This window comes from Dermacentor albipictus, chromosome 1, assembly GCF_038994185.2.
Source record: "Dermacentor albipictus isolate Rhodes 1998 colony chromosome 1, USDA_Dalb.pri_finalv2, whole genome shotgun sequence".
In the NCBI taxonomy this organism is placed as follows: Eukaryota; Metazoa; Arthropoda; class Arachnida; order Ixodida; family Ixodidae; genus Dermacentor; species Dermacentor albipictus.
The window spans coordinates 501,286,301-501,302,177 of record NC_091821.1 but is presented as its reverse complement, the minus strand read 5'-3'; the positions used below and the strand labels follow the sequence as shown (position 1 = coordinate 501,302,177).

Here is a 15,877-nt window from a genome sequence, read left to right as displayed (position 1 = left end):
TTGTATTTAGTGTATAAGATGCGAGAACTGAAAAACAGTCTTATTTTCTGCGTTCATTATTCAGTAACCTGCCGCATGCATCGGCACTGTGATGCGCTTTCGTAGATACGTGGTGCCGGCCCGTAATGGCAGTGACATGACATCGTAAAGTAGCATCCTTATGCCATTTATTAAAAAACATCACTATTTGTGTAAATGAGAGTTCAAGCCGCTGATGATGAAGCTGTTGCTGGTTTAAAGTTATGGATGAACGTTTTTGGTTTCGACCTAGAAAGAGAGAAACGTTTATTAGACGAAACAGTGTCCCGAGCGAGGCCGGGTATCACCCTAAGGTGGGAGGGCTCCTTAGTCCAGGAACCCTCTGGCTTCGACTGCCCTCTTAGCCCTGGCGACGAGTTGTCGTTGGTCTTCCAGGTCCCCGAGGGTTAGCTTGGCCTCCCACGTTTCGAACAGGTCGTTTGCCTGAGTTTCTGGTTGCATTTCGCTGCCTTCCTGCCACGGGCATTCCAGGAGCAAGTGTGCCAGAGTGTCGGGTACGTTGCACAGTGGGCAGAGGTAGCCGTGGAGTGTCGGGTAGAGGCGATGCATCATCGTTCCGTGCGTGTATGTGTTACTTTGCAGGCGTCTAAGGATTAGGCTTTCTTCTCTGTCGAGTTTAGGGTGCGGTGGAGGGTGCACTCGACACTCGAGCCTGTAATGCTGCAATATGGCCGAATAGTTGGTGGGTACGGCCTCCGCCTCTTCTGTCACGGGTCCGAGAGCGCATGGGGAGTGGGGAGCCCGGCTGACGTGCTCGCGGGCAGCGGCGTGGGCCGCTTCGTTCCCCTCTAGTCCCTCGTGTCCGGGTACCCACGTTACGCAAGTGTACGGGAGCGGAGTGCTTCGTCTTTTTAGTATCTTGAGTGCATCGGCCGAGATGCGGCCCCTTAAGAAGTTTCTGCAGGCGGCCTGAGAGTCGGTGAATATAATTGCTGCGTCTGTGCATGTGGTGGTGGCGAGAGCGATTGCCGCTTCTTCAGCCGTTTCCGGGTTGCGTGCCTTGATGGTTGCCGATGCAAGCTCGGAGCCTTGGGAGTCGACGACGCTCAGAGCGTACGCGTTTCGATGCGGATACTTGGCCGCATCGGTGTAGCGGGCATTCGGGTCATGCTTGAAACTTCTTTTGATGGCGTTGGCTCTAGCCTGTCTTCTACTCTTGTGATATATGGGATGCATGTTACGCGGGACACGTGCGATGGAAATGCACTCTCGAACGTCCGGTGGTATTCGCTCTTTCTTGTCCGTGTCTGCGACATACGTCTCGCTGTAGTTTAGGTTTCGGAGTACTGATCTCCCTGTGGGCGTGAGCTTGAGTCGTTCCAGCTGGCTGTTCTTGTGCGCTTCGGCGAGCTCTTGCCACGTGTTGTGGACGCCCATCTTAAGGAGACGTGATGTAGAGGCCATGGCGGGGAGTCCCAGGGCGGCTTTGATTGCCTTCCTTATCATGATGTTCAGTTTTTCTATTTCAGCATTCTTTAAAGCCAGGTACGGCGTGCCGTATGTGATGCGGCTGGTGAGGAGCGCTTGTACTATTCTTAGAGTGTCTTGCTCCTTGAGCCCGCTTCTTTGGCTTGAGATCCGTTTGATGAGGTGCGTTAGTTGCGAAAGGGTGCGTTCTAGTCTCGGTAGGCTGGCAGCTCCCGATCCGTCTAGAAAAAAGAAAAAAAAAACACTACCGTGTGTCTCATTTTTGTCCAGCGTTCCAGTTTAATCCGAAAAGAGTCAGTGAAAGCAAATGTACATTAAAGCTAAGTTGATGAGCAACACGAAGCCGCAAGCACACATTGCACTCTGATTAATAGAGTGCCATGGTTTAGGTCCTGTGTCAGCTAGCGGCTCAAGCGACCTTTACTTTTTCTCGTTTCTGTGTCCGTTCTGCCTGCAAGTGTGACGAAAACGAGAAGTGGGAAGGCAGGTAAAGTGAAGGTGGTGGGGGGAGGCGGTAGCGTCGTGGTTAGCGTGCCCAGCTCCCAAAGGCAGAATGACGCAGACACTTTGACTCGAATCCCTGTGGCTTGTTTTTGAAGACATCTTTCTGCGCTCTCCGGTGATGGCAAAGTTCAGAATGAGGCGGTGGCCTGACGACAACGTTCGCCGTCTGCGTAACAGAACAAACGGGCGTACAAGGTCGCATCTAAAGTCGAAAGTATTATCAGAGGAAATGCAGTATGCTCCTGTCGACAAAAAAAAAAGTGATTGATAACAAGCGGTGTTGTGGCGCGAGGATGTAGACCGATAATGTCACCAAAGCCAGCGCTACGTTCTTATGTCGGTGAACAGTGGCAAAGTACATGCACAGCATGTCAACTGGCGAGTAATTGATAGTTAATAAGGTCACTACGTATTTGTGTTGTGTCTAGTACGAACGAGCCGTGTAAGCGATGGCACTGGAGGGAAAGCGGTGAGCTAAGTCCGCGGAAAGTACTTGAGGATCACCATATTGAACGTCAACGCCGTGTTGAAGAAAGCCTGTGACTTTAGTTGCTCAATTCGTCGGAAAGGCTTTTGCGGTAGCATACCGTTGGGCATATTTGGTAACCACAGCGATAGACGCAAACTTTGCGGAAATAAACAGAGTAAAAGGGACCGGCTAGTTGGAAAATAACTTAGTGACAGCACATGTCTGTTATATCAAGAGACTGAAGAAGGCAGTCAGTTTAGATGGACGGCTTTTCCAAGTTCTGCCGTAGCTTGAAAATGAATGTGGCGACGTATGACGAATAAAATAGTATATGCCAGCCCAAACGAATCAGCGTGGTCATACTTGCGGGGGCCATGGTGGCTTGCCACCCGCATATCGTGGAGTAGCATGACGGCGGTTTAGATTGGGTGTTTGAAAATAATACCTTTAGCACATTAGATACATCAGGGGGAAGTTTCTGCGGTAAAAGTATACAGCCTGAAAGAAATAAGCTTACAAATAGAGGCATTAGAAGGTTGAGCACTACGGCCCTTGTTGATCTTGTTCGGCGTGACGTCAGCGTTTTACTTAGCTATTAGTTCGGAGAAAATGCGATCATGTTTATCTGCATCACAATGCTGGGCATGCTCAGGCACAAAGTGAAAGCATTACATCTGAGTGTGCTCTAGTATTCTGTGCACATTACGTACGACGATGATAGCATGAATACAACATTATTAAACGAATGAAATTCGAAAACCTGTTCTCTTATTGCTACAGTGTAGTAACAAGGAAGCACCTCAACAGTATAGCTGCGGAGAAGGCAAGTAATGGACAGGCTGAAAAAAAGACACACAGTTTTTGTCTATCGTAATCTGGATAGACCACTGGCGTTTTCACAGAAGGGTTATGTTGCTCCTGAAGCCAGAACACCTAGTGGCGCAGTCGGCCAGTTGGCTCTCGCAGTGACGCAATCCTGCAAACGACGTGATGAGGCCAGGAAGACATGCGACTGTATGCCAACAAATAAAGATAATTTTTTTTAGACTGCGAAGTTATATGCTTAATAAACGCGCTAACTGATGGAATAGTTTCATTCTAAGTGAGAAAACGCGGCTGTCGTGTCCACGGTAAAGTTTATTTAAACAACTTGAATCCCATGGCCGTTGCATCGTTGCGGACTCTCATGGGATCGTAGTCGATAAATTGGGCTACAAATTATAATAAATTCAAGAGGCTGATGAACGGGACGAAGGAAAAAAACTTGCAGAAAGCTTCAGGAAAATAAAAAGGACCTTTTTAGCTTAAGTTCAGGTGACGTGCTATGGTTAAGAGATCTATCCATATTCCCCAAAATATAAACAGAGGTCGACAAAAAGTATGAAGTAACTCCAGTGGAGTGGTATAAGCATGCGCATAGAGTAATACAGTAAACGTAAAGAGTAGACACTCCCCTAAGCCCTTGCGGCCGACTTTAGTGTTCCTATATATGCTCCAAGGAGCCTATACAGGAACTAAACTTTTCTCATTTGCAACATTATACTTCTGATAATTAACACCTAAATTAGCATCGTAAATAAATCTGCCACGTTCCTTCACTGTCAGTAAGCTTCCTGGAGAGCCAAGAGCAGGTGAAAAGTAGACAAGAATTTATTGCATAAAGATTGTGGCATAAGCGCCGACGCATGAAAACTGGAGGAAACTGTGGAATGCAAGTAATCGATAGTACTTGAAAATGAATGGCGTGATGACAATAAATTTTGCTCAAGCATAACAACGCATACAAGAGGCGTTACAAGTATTCACATAACAAAAAGAACTACGCGAAAAAGCTAGCAGTCATATTAGTGAAAATGGGATAGATTTAGATGAAACAAATATGACGCTGTTTCTGGCACTACTAGGAAATCGGATGAATTAATGTATCAAAACTATGAAAATGGTTACGTGCCAAAATGAAATGGCTGCATAAACAATTGGGCACGCACCAACATCGTTATTTTTAATTTACAATCCAATTAGTCCCTCAGTAAACAGCTGCATTATATTGCCATCCCAGACAATTAAGCACTTCGACTGTGCTGGGAGTCTTCACCTGCTGTATTCGAAGCCGTGCGATCGTCTTCTGATAATAAGAAAGTTGCTCTTGAATACGCATGATGTCCTTTGGCTGCAGACTATTTTGAGGGGGAATACTGGAGATTACTGCAATGCGTAGAATGACAGAAACAGAAGGTAAGCAATCCTGAAGCCTTCAAAGCTTTTGAATGTAGATGCTACGCGAATTAGTGTAATTCATGTTTTTATGATCCAACACATCGACTGTTTCTGGCATTTATTACGTCATCAAAAAGCATGGCTGTCAGGGAAGGACTATTATATATGCTAACAAACTTTCAACCGCAAGAGTCCACTCAGAATTAAAACATGAAAACACCCATCTTCAGCCCATTGCAAAACGGCTAACAACGCTGGAGCGCACATAGCCTGCTACAAAGCTTGGTAGAATGTGTCTTATTGGCATACTGCAAATATTGGTAGCGTAATGCTTTCGCAATAGTCCCACTCATTTGCAAAACTGGAACATCATACTTTAACAGCGAAGCTGTATAAGGCTAGCCGATTCGTCCATCCGTCTGTCCGTCTGTCACTCTCCTGTACTCCGAAAGCTCCTCCGGCGCAACGCTATGAGCACACGCGAAAAAAAATCACTAGAGAAAAGGAGACGCTCCATTAGCCAATACCACTTAGCTAGCAGATGGCATGTTTATTTCGGTCCATGATGTCACGCTACCTGGCCCGAAATTTCTATTGACAAGGCTGGCGTGATGAAAACGGTGACGTCAAAATACCTGTTGCCTACTCGGTATCCTCCCCAATAGGTTATATAGCAATCGGGCCAGGTAACATGGCGACATGGATCAAAGTGAAAAGGCCTTGTGCTATCTAGGTGGTGTTAGACTAGCTGCACCACTAATGACGGCGTTGCTCTTCATCGCAGCTGAGCGCGCACGCAGCGGTTTCTTTCCGGCTCCGAAATAAGTAGGCCACGCCCCATGCGTACTCCTTAGGAGCAGGCAGCTTTCGATCAGCAACGCCGGGAGCAGAACCGGGAATCGAGCTCATCTACGCCGTGCCGATGCTACCACCCAGGCCCTAGAACAGGGTCGGGCAGCCAAGCGCAAGCAGCAACTGCGTACCAAGGATCCAGCAGCGTACTGAGTCGTCGCTTCATGAGCCGTCGTTGTGAACCCACTGATAAACACTCGAGCCACACTTTTCAGCTTCGCTGGTGAACCATCTAATCGCTTGGGCGATTATTCTTTTTCAAAAGCCACTGTGCGTAATTTTGCTGAATAAATTCACAAAATCTCTCTGCACCGAAAGGCATGTCTTCTTAGGCCGCATTTCTTAATGAATCATTGTATTTTCGTTTCGAACTTAGTCATTGTTTGGAATGTGCCTCGCAGCTCAGACGTTGCCGAGTTGCTGTTATCGTTCGCATTTTCACTCAGTGCTGCGCATGAAAAAAAAATGAATGCAAAATGAAATTCAATGGTGCAAATGGGCAGTAGCTGTTTATGGCTTCAAGACCGCCGTGCCCCCCCTCCGTCATTCGTTCATGCGGCTAACAGTGTCATAGCGAATACGAAGAGAGTAAATACTTTAAAAACGTGCCAAAGGATCTCCTGTAGCCTTACGATAAGAGGGCGAGGAAGCAGTAGTATGAGACGCTGGTAGAATAGCCCGACAATGATCCTCGGGTGCATTTTGCAGTATGACGACGCCGTGAGCAGAGCGACGGGGCCTGTCTGGGCTTCGCAAATGTTCGCGTTCGTGCCGCCTGTCAAGCTGCTAGTCAGCACGACAGTCGCAGCGATATTTTTCTTGATGTGCTTGCCATCAAGCGAAATTGGCGAATCTCCATAGCTCGCCCGCGAAACGGCTTGAGTGTCCACTCTTTTCGTTTACTATTTCAATCTATGCGTTACCATAAAACGACGACGAAACCGTAGTGTCAGACGCTGGCAGATGAACCCAACAGCGATCCTCGGGCGCACTTTAGAATAATGACGTCCGAGCCCGCCGATGCTGGCGGGGTCTGAATGGGCTTCACACGAGCTCGGTCGTGTCGCCTGTCAAGCTGCTAGCCATGACCGTAGCCACCTCATCAGGAAACATACACAGCCACCTGCCTGAATCGGTGAATCTCCATAGCACGTCGCTAAGCAGCTCGAGTGTCCTCTCTTGTGGTTTATTATGTTACTCTATGGTATGCGTAAACATACCCCAAATTTCAATTGGCCCACCCCCGCGTTTAAAGTTGCCCAACCCAAAAATTTCAAGTCCGCCGCCTACACCCCCGAGTGCGGGGCATCGGAACTGCCGGATCGGGATACTATGATGGAAATGCAGCAACAAGAATCACAATAGGCATGGGGCGATCTCCTGACCACGTTCTGAGACCTCACCCAACACTACAGACTCGAGAGACGCACATTCCTGCCACTGCACGATAAATTAAACAGGAACGAGGCCGTAAACTGAAGCTTGCTCGAGACACACACTTGCCCTTGCCCCTCCGTCTTACATCACTGACACCCGGGTTTATACCACACAGATGCGTATCAAGCGTGCGGACAAAGAGCAACGCTGCAATACATGCTCTAGGAGTGCTAGGAACAGCGGTACTGAAACTACCTCCGTTCGGCGATGCGTCCATAATCGTGGCCGTTACCAGTGTACGGGAAGCCTCGAGCTTGCATCTTCCCAACACCGCCTCAGCTGCGGGACCCGCCGGGACCTTCTTCATCGGCGGCGTCGCCGCTGGGAGGCGGCTCTCAAAAGTTCGAAGTTGCAAGACCAGCTCTGAACGTCCGGCAAGCCAAAGATTCCGCCCGAGTCCAAGGACTTCGAGCCGCCACCTGAAATAACCACAACAAAACCGCCGGATCATTCGTTTTAATAAAGTTTCTTCTTCGCCACTCCCAAAGTTCAAGTTGGCCCACCCTCGGATCGAAGTTTGGTGATCCCCCAATTTGAAGTAGCCCACCCCCAAATTTTAGTTGGCACACCCCCAAATTTCAAGCTGGCCCCCCTCCTATAGCCTTCCCGATGCATTCTCTATGGAACCCTATGTATCCCTATGGGTATGCCATAAATCTAATCATATTGGTATGCCCTTTGATGATTTAATGTTCTTTTCAATTGTTCCTGATGGCTTGTAAAGCTACCAATCATTTACATTTACCCTATTATAACAATTAAGTATGTTAACTCCGCAAATTACGCATTTTTGTGGAGGTAGAAGGCATTACATATTTCGCGTGAGAGATTTTACTGGTGTACGTGCCAGGGGAGGCTTACACAATAGAATGCGGGCATCTTGGGAAAGGTGAAACTACTGAAAATTTGCGGACAGCGCTAATTTAAATATAAACATAACTCATAGATTAAAAACCTTAGCAGTGACAGGGTGGCCATAATTCGGGACAAATTATTTGGCTGTGGAAGGAGTTCAGCTGAAACCTGATGGTGCGATATAAGGCGAGAATGTCGGCAAGTGTTGAAGAGAGGTCCAGTAGGTCCTGTTGCAGACGCCAGCGCCCGTCAACTGTCGAGCGCCTACGCATATAAGCGAAATGCCCGTCGTACGTCGCTCGTTACAGGGTGAATCTGGTCTGAAATTTGGGAAGTGAACTCCATCCAACTAAATACAATGCACTCTACGGTGTCATTCTTCTCTACAACTGGCACGAGGTGTCACAGCACTCTACGGTGTCATTCTCGTACAATGAGGATGTGAGCCAATTATCTCATGTGGCGACTTCCTCGACCTGCGAGCGCTCCTTAACGATGTCCTTGACAGTCGCACAACTCTTGAGGAGTTGTGCGCGAGGCCATTGAGTAAGTGGGCAATCTTTTGCGTGTCTAATATATGCTTGCCTACATTGCCGCAATATTATAAAGGCGGAACGGCCACATGATAGACAATATGAGAAAACACATATCCCGTGTGTATAATTGCACAATGTCCTTAAATGCAGGTCTTCCTTTACGCACGTGGACAACCGTGACGGGACAGTACTTTGAGAAGTAACAGCAAGTACTGTATATGTCATACCCACAGGCGTAACTAGCCTTGTGGGTAGTAAACATGGTGTAGTATTGTGAGCAGCTTCAGCCACAGCGTGCTGATGGGCGGCGACAAAGAAACAGTTCGTGCAATTATTGCGTCGTGCCTTTTGCCCCAGGTGCGAAACAAACTTGTTAATCTGCCTATCCCTAAACCCCGGCACATGCTGTGGTAGCCCATGAGTGCGGATAGCAAAATTGCTAGAGTAATAATTGGAGCACAAAAGAAACCGATAGGTCAAAATCAAAAGCCAGTCAAGACGACATGTTTCGTGGACGCTGAGCGACGTTTGGATGCTAAGAATGTGTTCAGACGAAAGAAAATGTGCTGCGGAGAGCTTCCGACAATTATTCTAGCGCATTAACTCCGTAGCAATAAAAGAAAGTGGCTGCCTTTTGGGAAGCCACTGAAAAGTCCGGAATAAATCACCGCTGGGTTTGCCTCTTCAAGAATAAAGCTGTTAGGACGATAATTCATTTCCACCCGACGAGCGGCTATTCTTTATCAACGACATTGCTAACACCGACGCATCAACCTTTGTGGTGAAATTCAGCGCACAGGAATAGCTTTGAACTCTTTTATTTTTGTTTCTATTATACTGCCCAACGCCCTATCTAGGCTAAAAAAAGAAAAAGAAGAAAAAAAGCACCATGAACTCCCATAGCCAAATTTCCAGATCCCCTATAGTGAAATTTGATTTCGTACGTCTCCGTTTTTTTTGTCATTGCCCTACTTTTCTTCCACCAATCTTCCAACAGCCTCTTACTAATTTCTATTGCGGACATCCCTTACAAAAATTTTTAATGTGTTTTTTTAGAAAGTCTTTTGAACTTTCTCTATAGAACTCTATTGTGTTTATTTTGATTGCCTATAGAATTTTCCTATAGAGTTTCAAAAGTTATTTGGCCACCGCATTCTTATAGGAACTCTAAAGACACATTTCTATAGAACATTTCTATCGAGTTGCTTTAGAGATGCTAAAGACAAATTTCTATAGAATATTTCTATCGAGTTGCTTTAGAGATGCTAAAGACAAATTTCTATAGAATATTTCTATCGAGTTCCTTTAGAGATGCTAAAGACAAATTTCTATAGAATATTTCTATCGAGTTTCTTTAGAGATGCTAAAGGCAAATTTCTATAGAATATTTCTATCGAGTTGCTTTAGAGATGCTAAAGGCAAATTTCTATAGAATATTTCTATCGCGTTGCTTTAGAGATGCTAAAGACAAAAATTCTATAGAATATTTCTATGCAGTTGCTTTCGAGTCCCTACAAGCAAATGCCTACAAAAGCTAGGCCGATGTGTGTAAAGTACTTGCAATTTACCAAAGTTCTACTGTAGGCAATAAGGGCTACAGTAAATGCAGTGGCAAAATAATTGGTGCTACAACCACAAAGTACTCAGTTTGAAATGTTTATTGCACTTCAGACTAGATACATGCTTCATATATGTGACATACATACTTCAGACTAGAACTTGCAACACACAAACTGTAGCTGCCAACATGCTTCTCAGGTCAAGCTGGTGGTGCAAACACACGAAACATGAGGTAAAAGAATCAGTGGCAGACTTGATTACAGTTGACACCTCGCAATAACAGACTTGACTAGGACAAGAAACCATACCATCAAAACTGCAAAAGGAGTGCCTGTTCCAGCAGTGCACATTAAATGTTTGGATACTAAAGCCTGAAAATAGACTGATATGAATGTGAACTGCAATGTTGTGTCAGCCTGACGAAACGACACAGCATTTTAGTCTGAGCAAAAATAACACTGGCAGTCGCTGCAAAAATATGGCAAATAATGGCTTTCACAGATAAGTACACCATATACCGAAACCACACAGCATTTTAGTCTATGTTTATGTGTAAAATTAGCACTGGTAGGCCCTGCAAAAATGTGGCAAACAGGGGTTATCATAGAGCAGTACAGCATATATCGTAAAAAGATTAAAAGCTTGTATTTCGTTGTAAGGGAAACAATTTTGAGATCATAGCCAATATTCTAATTAGGGTGAGAAATACAAACCAGACCGACACACGCAATGACTAAAAAAGAGATCTAGCTGAGGAGCTCCTATGTAATGCACACGAACAGTAAAATCGTTTTTCTCGGCAACTATGCTACCAAATTTGATAAGGTTTGATACATTTAAAAATGTTTAAATTATAGTTTTTACATTAACACCATCAATTTTTATTAAAATTTGCTGAAAATAGCAAAACTTGAAGGAAAAGGACTTAGTTTGCAACTGTAAATAAAAAAAAGAGCTAGCACAAGTTCGTTAATTCTGTAATTTTTCCTACTCAAATACATCCAAAATACAGAAATACTTTTGAGACAACCACAGCACTAATTTGAATTAAGTTTGCGGCATTTGAGAATTCTACCTGTTGCAGGAAGAACTATTTGGCAGGTTTAAGAAAAATAACACCACGAAGCTTACTAATCCCCGTCTCTGTGCCAGAAAGAGATATCATAGTTCTGCAGACTCCATCTGCTATGTCTAAAGTCAACAAACTGTATATATGAATTTACAGCTTGCATGAAATTGTTGCAACGTTTGAGAGTTTCGCGCATCTACTCATAAATTAGTGATTGTATATTAGAGCAGCATATGGTATCTCTAATTTGACAGATTAAATTATGGTATTAGGTCCAACAGAAATGTGATCTCATTTTTTGTTATATAAGATTTGTTAACCTTACTGCTCTGTTTCTTCAATATTTACAGTTTCCATGAATTCGTGCTACGTGAATTATGCTTTTTCAAATAACGTTTGCTTTGATGCAACAATATTTCTTTATTTTACCTGACTCCTTGCTAAAAAAATGCACAGTATTCATGGGATATGAATAAATAAATATTAAGTGAATAAGTAAACAAATAAATATTGCGGTTTGTCTTATCATTCCAACACCAGCATGAACTGTAGGGAGCTTTGGCTACTGCCCACATGGTTGCAAGTTCATTCTTACATGACCACCTGCTATTTCACTTCCCAGGAATGGAGCGAGGAAAGGCTAGTTTTTGGCCTCATTTGGTCCGTCTAGTAACGGCGACGGTGGAGCCTGGAAAATAAAATTGAAATTAATTTTCAAAAGGTGTCATGAACATTCAGTCATAATGTATTAGCAGGCACAAACATGCCACAAATATCTATATAGTTGTAGCATTATGCTAAGTTTCATTTCAGTATTACAGAAAAAAATTATAACAGAAAGGTGGCAGAACGCCCCACCTCCCCACCACTCTGCCAAACAGTGGCAGTTCTTTTGAGAATCACTTTTGAGAATATTTTTACTTTCCCAAGATTCGGTGACATCAGCACTGGGCCAATGTGCCTGGCAGTAGAATATCATTGCTGATGACAAAAAGCATCTCCGAACGACAACAGCCTAGTCACACATTAATCTCATCTTGCAATGACAACACATTCCCATTTATAACATAAGCAAGCAGGAACACCCATGAGCTAAGAGTCCTATACAGATATCACACTATGCATAGAAAAATTTTTTTTTGAAAAGAAGGGAATGACCTACTGGCTTCTATTGCTGAGCGGTAGACAAAATTAATATTCCATCCGCTATTAGCCATAGTTGGTATGTACTATGCTTAATATGCGAATAATAAATTTCTCACATGGAGCTTGGGCATCTAAGTATGCATTGCATGGGGAACAATAATGTTTTAAGTTGTGTTCGCAAACTATGATGGATAACTGCCAATTTGTGGTATTTGGAACACAGTCGCGGTGTCACTGTCAGATACAATGGACACAGTATATTCGTGCTTTTTGAGTTATTGAAACAATTAGTTTCTAATCTAGTACAGGTATGTACACTGATATGTATCCTAAACGCAATGATAAGACTGCCCAATTGCAATTGAAATGTTAATTCAGTTTTAATTAAAAAGGTTCCTTCTTGCAACTTGGCATGTGAAAAACAGAAAACAAAAATTATACTAATCAAGTAACTTTGAAAACTGATTGCATAACTGCTCTATAGGTCAAGCAGAAAATTTAACAAGAAATAACGTGCCTAAAACTAGCTGCAACAAACAAATTTGTTACTACGAAGGTTGCGAACAATTCAGTAAACAGATTGTGACCCCGTCTTTTTATGTGGCATTCCTCAGCGATGTTGTTGGTCAATTGGTTGCCGCAGCTGAACAAAACAGATGAACAGTCTAAATCTGGTGCGCAGCCCCAGTCCCATCGGTGCATGGTCAAGTGGGACGAACATACTGATCCGGGGAGTGAATTATGGTGCTGTCTTAGGTACGTGTTGAGGCACCGGCCAATCTGTTGCATGTACATTTGACCAAATATACACATGATCACAAGAATAGACTACACCAATCTGACAGACAAAACAAATTTAGTGGTATCTAAGCAAGCCTTTCTTGTCAGGGTGCCATATGCACAGCAGTGTGCAAGAGAATTGAGAAAGGCAAGCAGGCAAGGGAGGCTTGCTCGGTGAAAGATACCACCAAATTTGTCGTGTGTCACAGGCAGTGAGTGCACTGTATCCCTTTCACATGTGGTCAAGCGTACATAGGGCAAACTGGCCGGTATATTCTCATGTGTATAAGAGATCACCATATTTCATTTAAAAGACCAGTATGGTCATCCAACTTGGCCGTACATTTCCACAACGGGGCTTCATGTTGGATTACAATCGTTCATCTGTTTTCATCCACCGTAAAAACTGACAAGTGAAATCGATGAGGCATACCACATATATAGTAAGAGATGTGGGTGAGCCCCCATATTTAATGCAACAAACAAAAAAGGCATCCTGTGTAGGTCACAAGGTATCCATATCAGTCTGTGCCTATGTACTACAGAAGTAAATGCAGCTTAGTAAATACTGACCTTCATATTAATTTTCAAGAAATTAAAGCTCACCAAATGTGTATTTTGCAGTGGCTGTTACTATGGGAACAGAGAAGTAACTGTAAAGATATCAATGATAAACAAAGATGTGCACACTACGTGCTTAGACCTGTGACATATTTAGTCCACTACCCTTCGAATTCCTACATGCACAGAAAACTGCACGAGATTGTAGCACAAACAGAAAAAAATTATGCAAATAGGGGTACAGCATAGGAAATAGTTTTCAAAGAATAAAACCCCAATAAAAAGTCATAAATACACTATGTACAAAGCAAAAAATATATGTAACTTGCAGGTAAGCAACTTACGCAAAAGAAATACTAAACATCAGGAATGGTTGGGTATAGTTTTATACAAAACACAATCATGTGGGCATAATGGCTATGCACACTAATAGGTAGCAAGTTCAATAAGGTTGCATAAATATTTAGTCTCTTTAGTATGCTGCATTAAGTAATGTGTCGACAAACTTCACCATGAATGACACCAAGCCCCATTTTTGGAACACGTACATTTTATACACACCTGTCATGACCATCCAGATCACATGCCATGCTGCTGCAGCCATATATCCACAGGGTCTGCATTTCTTGGGGCTCCTCGATCTTGTAGTTTATGTTGTGGGTCACGGCCTCGCCACTACAAAATCAATTCTATGTTAGCTTATAGCAGTGTCACAATAAAGCTGTGATATCGTGAAAACATGCAATCAGCACCTAAAAGAGTCATGAAAACAATGTCTGCGCTAATGTGGAAAGAGAGCAAATGCTCGAAATCATCGAATGTCATGACAATGCGGACCTCTACATCAAATAAAGTTTTGGACGCACCGCAGCAGCAGATTACAATCTAAACTTAATGTTTTTTTTTCATTACTTAGTATAGGCAACGTTCCCCTGTCATGCTTAGTTAAGTCAGTTATGTCAACACATCTTGCCTTGGAAATAAAGCTGTACTAGTAGCAAGCTGTGATTGGCTTACATTTTTTTCTTAGAACTGTTCGTTAGCCAAAAACCTCGTAAGCAGAGATTGTGCACAACGTCGAAGCATTTATAAGTGAGGAAACGACATTGAAAAAAGAATCGATGAAGAGGTAGACGGGTCGTTACTATGCAACTTTAGCAGACAAGCGGGAGCTCACGCACAACTGCACAAGGCGAACACGATTTCCGAAACTTTTCTCAGGGGAAGCAAGCGCTTATCACGATTATCAATTCCGCACTGTGGCAATAGAGTTGCGTACACAATTCTTACAACCAGCGCGTAGCAAGTATCAGCACAGGGTTCACTGTTGTCGTGGGTGTTCCACTTACTACGTTCGCAAGGCACTCTATACACACACGGGAAGCACACACAACACGGATGAACGCACGTGTAGTTGGCGAGCACGATTGCTTACCGTTTCAACAGTACGACGAGGTCGAAAGGCACTCTCCAAGTTTCCAGTGATGCGTCTGCGATGTTACTTGCAGCAAACAAGCCACTGGGTAGTGGACGAGCTGCGGCGCGCTAACAATACGCATTACTTCTTTGCTCCGTCCACCAAACTTTCCACGAACACAAGCGGAGACAAAGGGAACGCACTCCATGGCATGAAAATCGCTGGTCCACATTTAGCTGGCGCGCCACGCATACGGCGTGCTTGCAGCGAGACTCAAGCCATCTTCTGGCACTTTCGTGCTCGCGAACTACGTCTCATTTCATTACAGCAAACCTAATAACACACGATCAAACAAACACATCGACGCAGCTCGCACGACAACCGTTGAAGACGGAGCAATAACAACACGCCGTAGCTTCGTATTCTACCTGTCGCGTTGAATACGAAAATACCGGCGCCGCCAGCGCCGTCTGTATAATAGTGCGGCTGCTGTGGCCTCCGTGATTCCTACAATAATACCCACTACAGCAGGTTTTGTGCCGTTTTGAGCCGGCCTTTGAGCCGAACTACATACATATGTTGCTAGACAAGAAGAAACATTGACATGCTCATATTGTGTGCTATAGTTTAGGGCAGAAATAAATTACATGCAGTATTCTTGCTTTTGAATCGCTTATGCCACATGTAGTCAGCAAAAAGCATGGCCTTCAAGATCTCGACAATTTGCCCTGTGTAAGCTATCGCTGCGGTGTGATTTTAACGATTTCAACCTCGGTCACTGGCCTTAAAACCCTAACTGACTTTATGCGCAGCCGTTACCTGCAGTGCCTGCGCCCTCACTTCGTTTCTCATTGAAGTAACTTCCTGCTGTCGTTTAAATGTAGCCCAGAAATTGTCGACACAACCTCGGAGGTACACGTGTGCAGTGTGTGATGTTTCCGTGCGCTTGTGTCCGTCGCACAGCAACGTATATACGATGATGTTTAATTTTACCCGTGAGGTACAGG

At 44.2% G+C, this 15,877-nt stretch overlaps 1 protein-coding gene and 1 long non-coding RNA gene across 3 annotated transcripts in view; both read right to left on the bottom strand.

Moving 5' to 3' along the window:
- The window catches only part of LOC135909356 (uncharacterized), a 115,154-nt gene extending 107,801 nt beyond the window's left edge, over positions 1-7,353 (bottom strand). Inside the window, exons 1-2 of one of the 2 annotated variants that reach the window (XM_065441331.1) lie at positions 7,142-7,353; positions 151-1,688 (exon numbers count right to left, since the gene is read on the bottom strand). In XM_065441331.1, coding sequence (XP_065297403.1) covers positions 346-1,688; positions 7,142-7,253 — 1,455 coding nt within the window. In that variant the 5' untranslated portion in view covers positions 7,254-7,353 and the 3' untranslated portion in view covers positions 151-345. Of the gene's footprint in view, positions 1-150; positions 1,689-7,141 lie in introns of those variants that run through there. The other variant, XM_065441305.2, reaches the window with a different exon arrangement.
- A 2,663-nt stretch (positions 7,354-10,016) lies between these two features.
- LOC135909380 (uncharacterized) lies at positions 10,017-15,575 on the bottom strand. Its single transcript, XR_010566701.2, has 3 exons — positions 14,889-15,575; positions 14,015-14,128; positions 10,017-11,654 (listed from the first exon to the last, which is right to left on the bottom strand). It is a non-coding gene; the product is annotated as an uncharacterized lncRNA (long non-coding RNA).
- Positions 15,576-15,877: the final 302 nt, after the last annotated feature.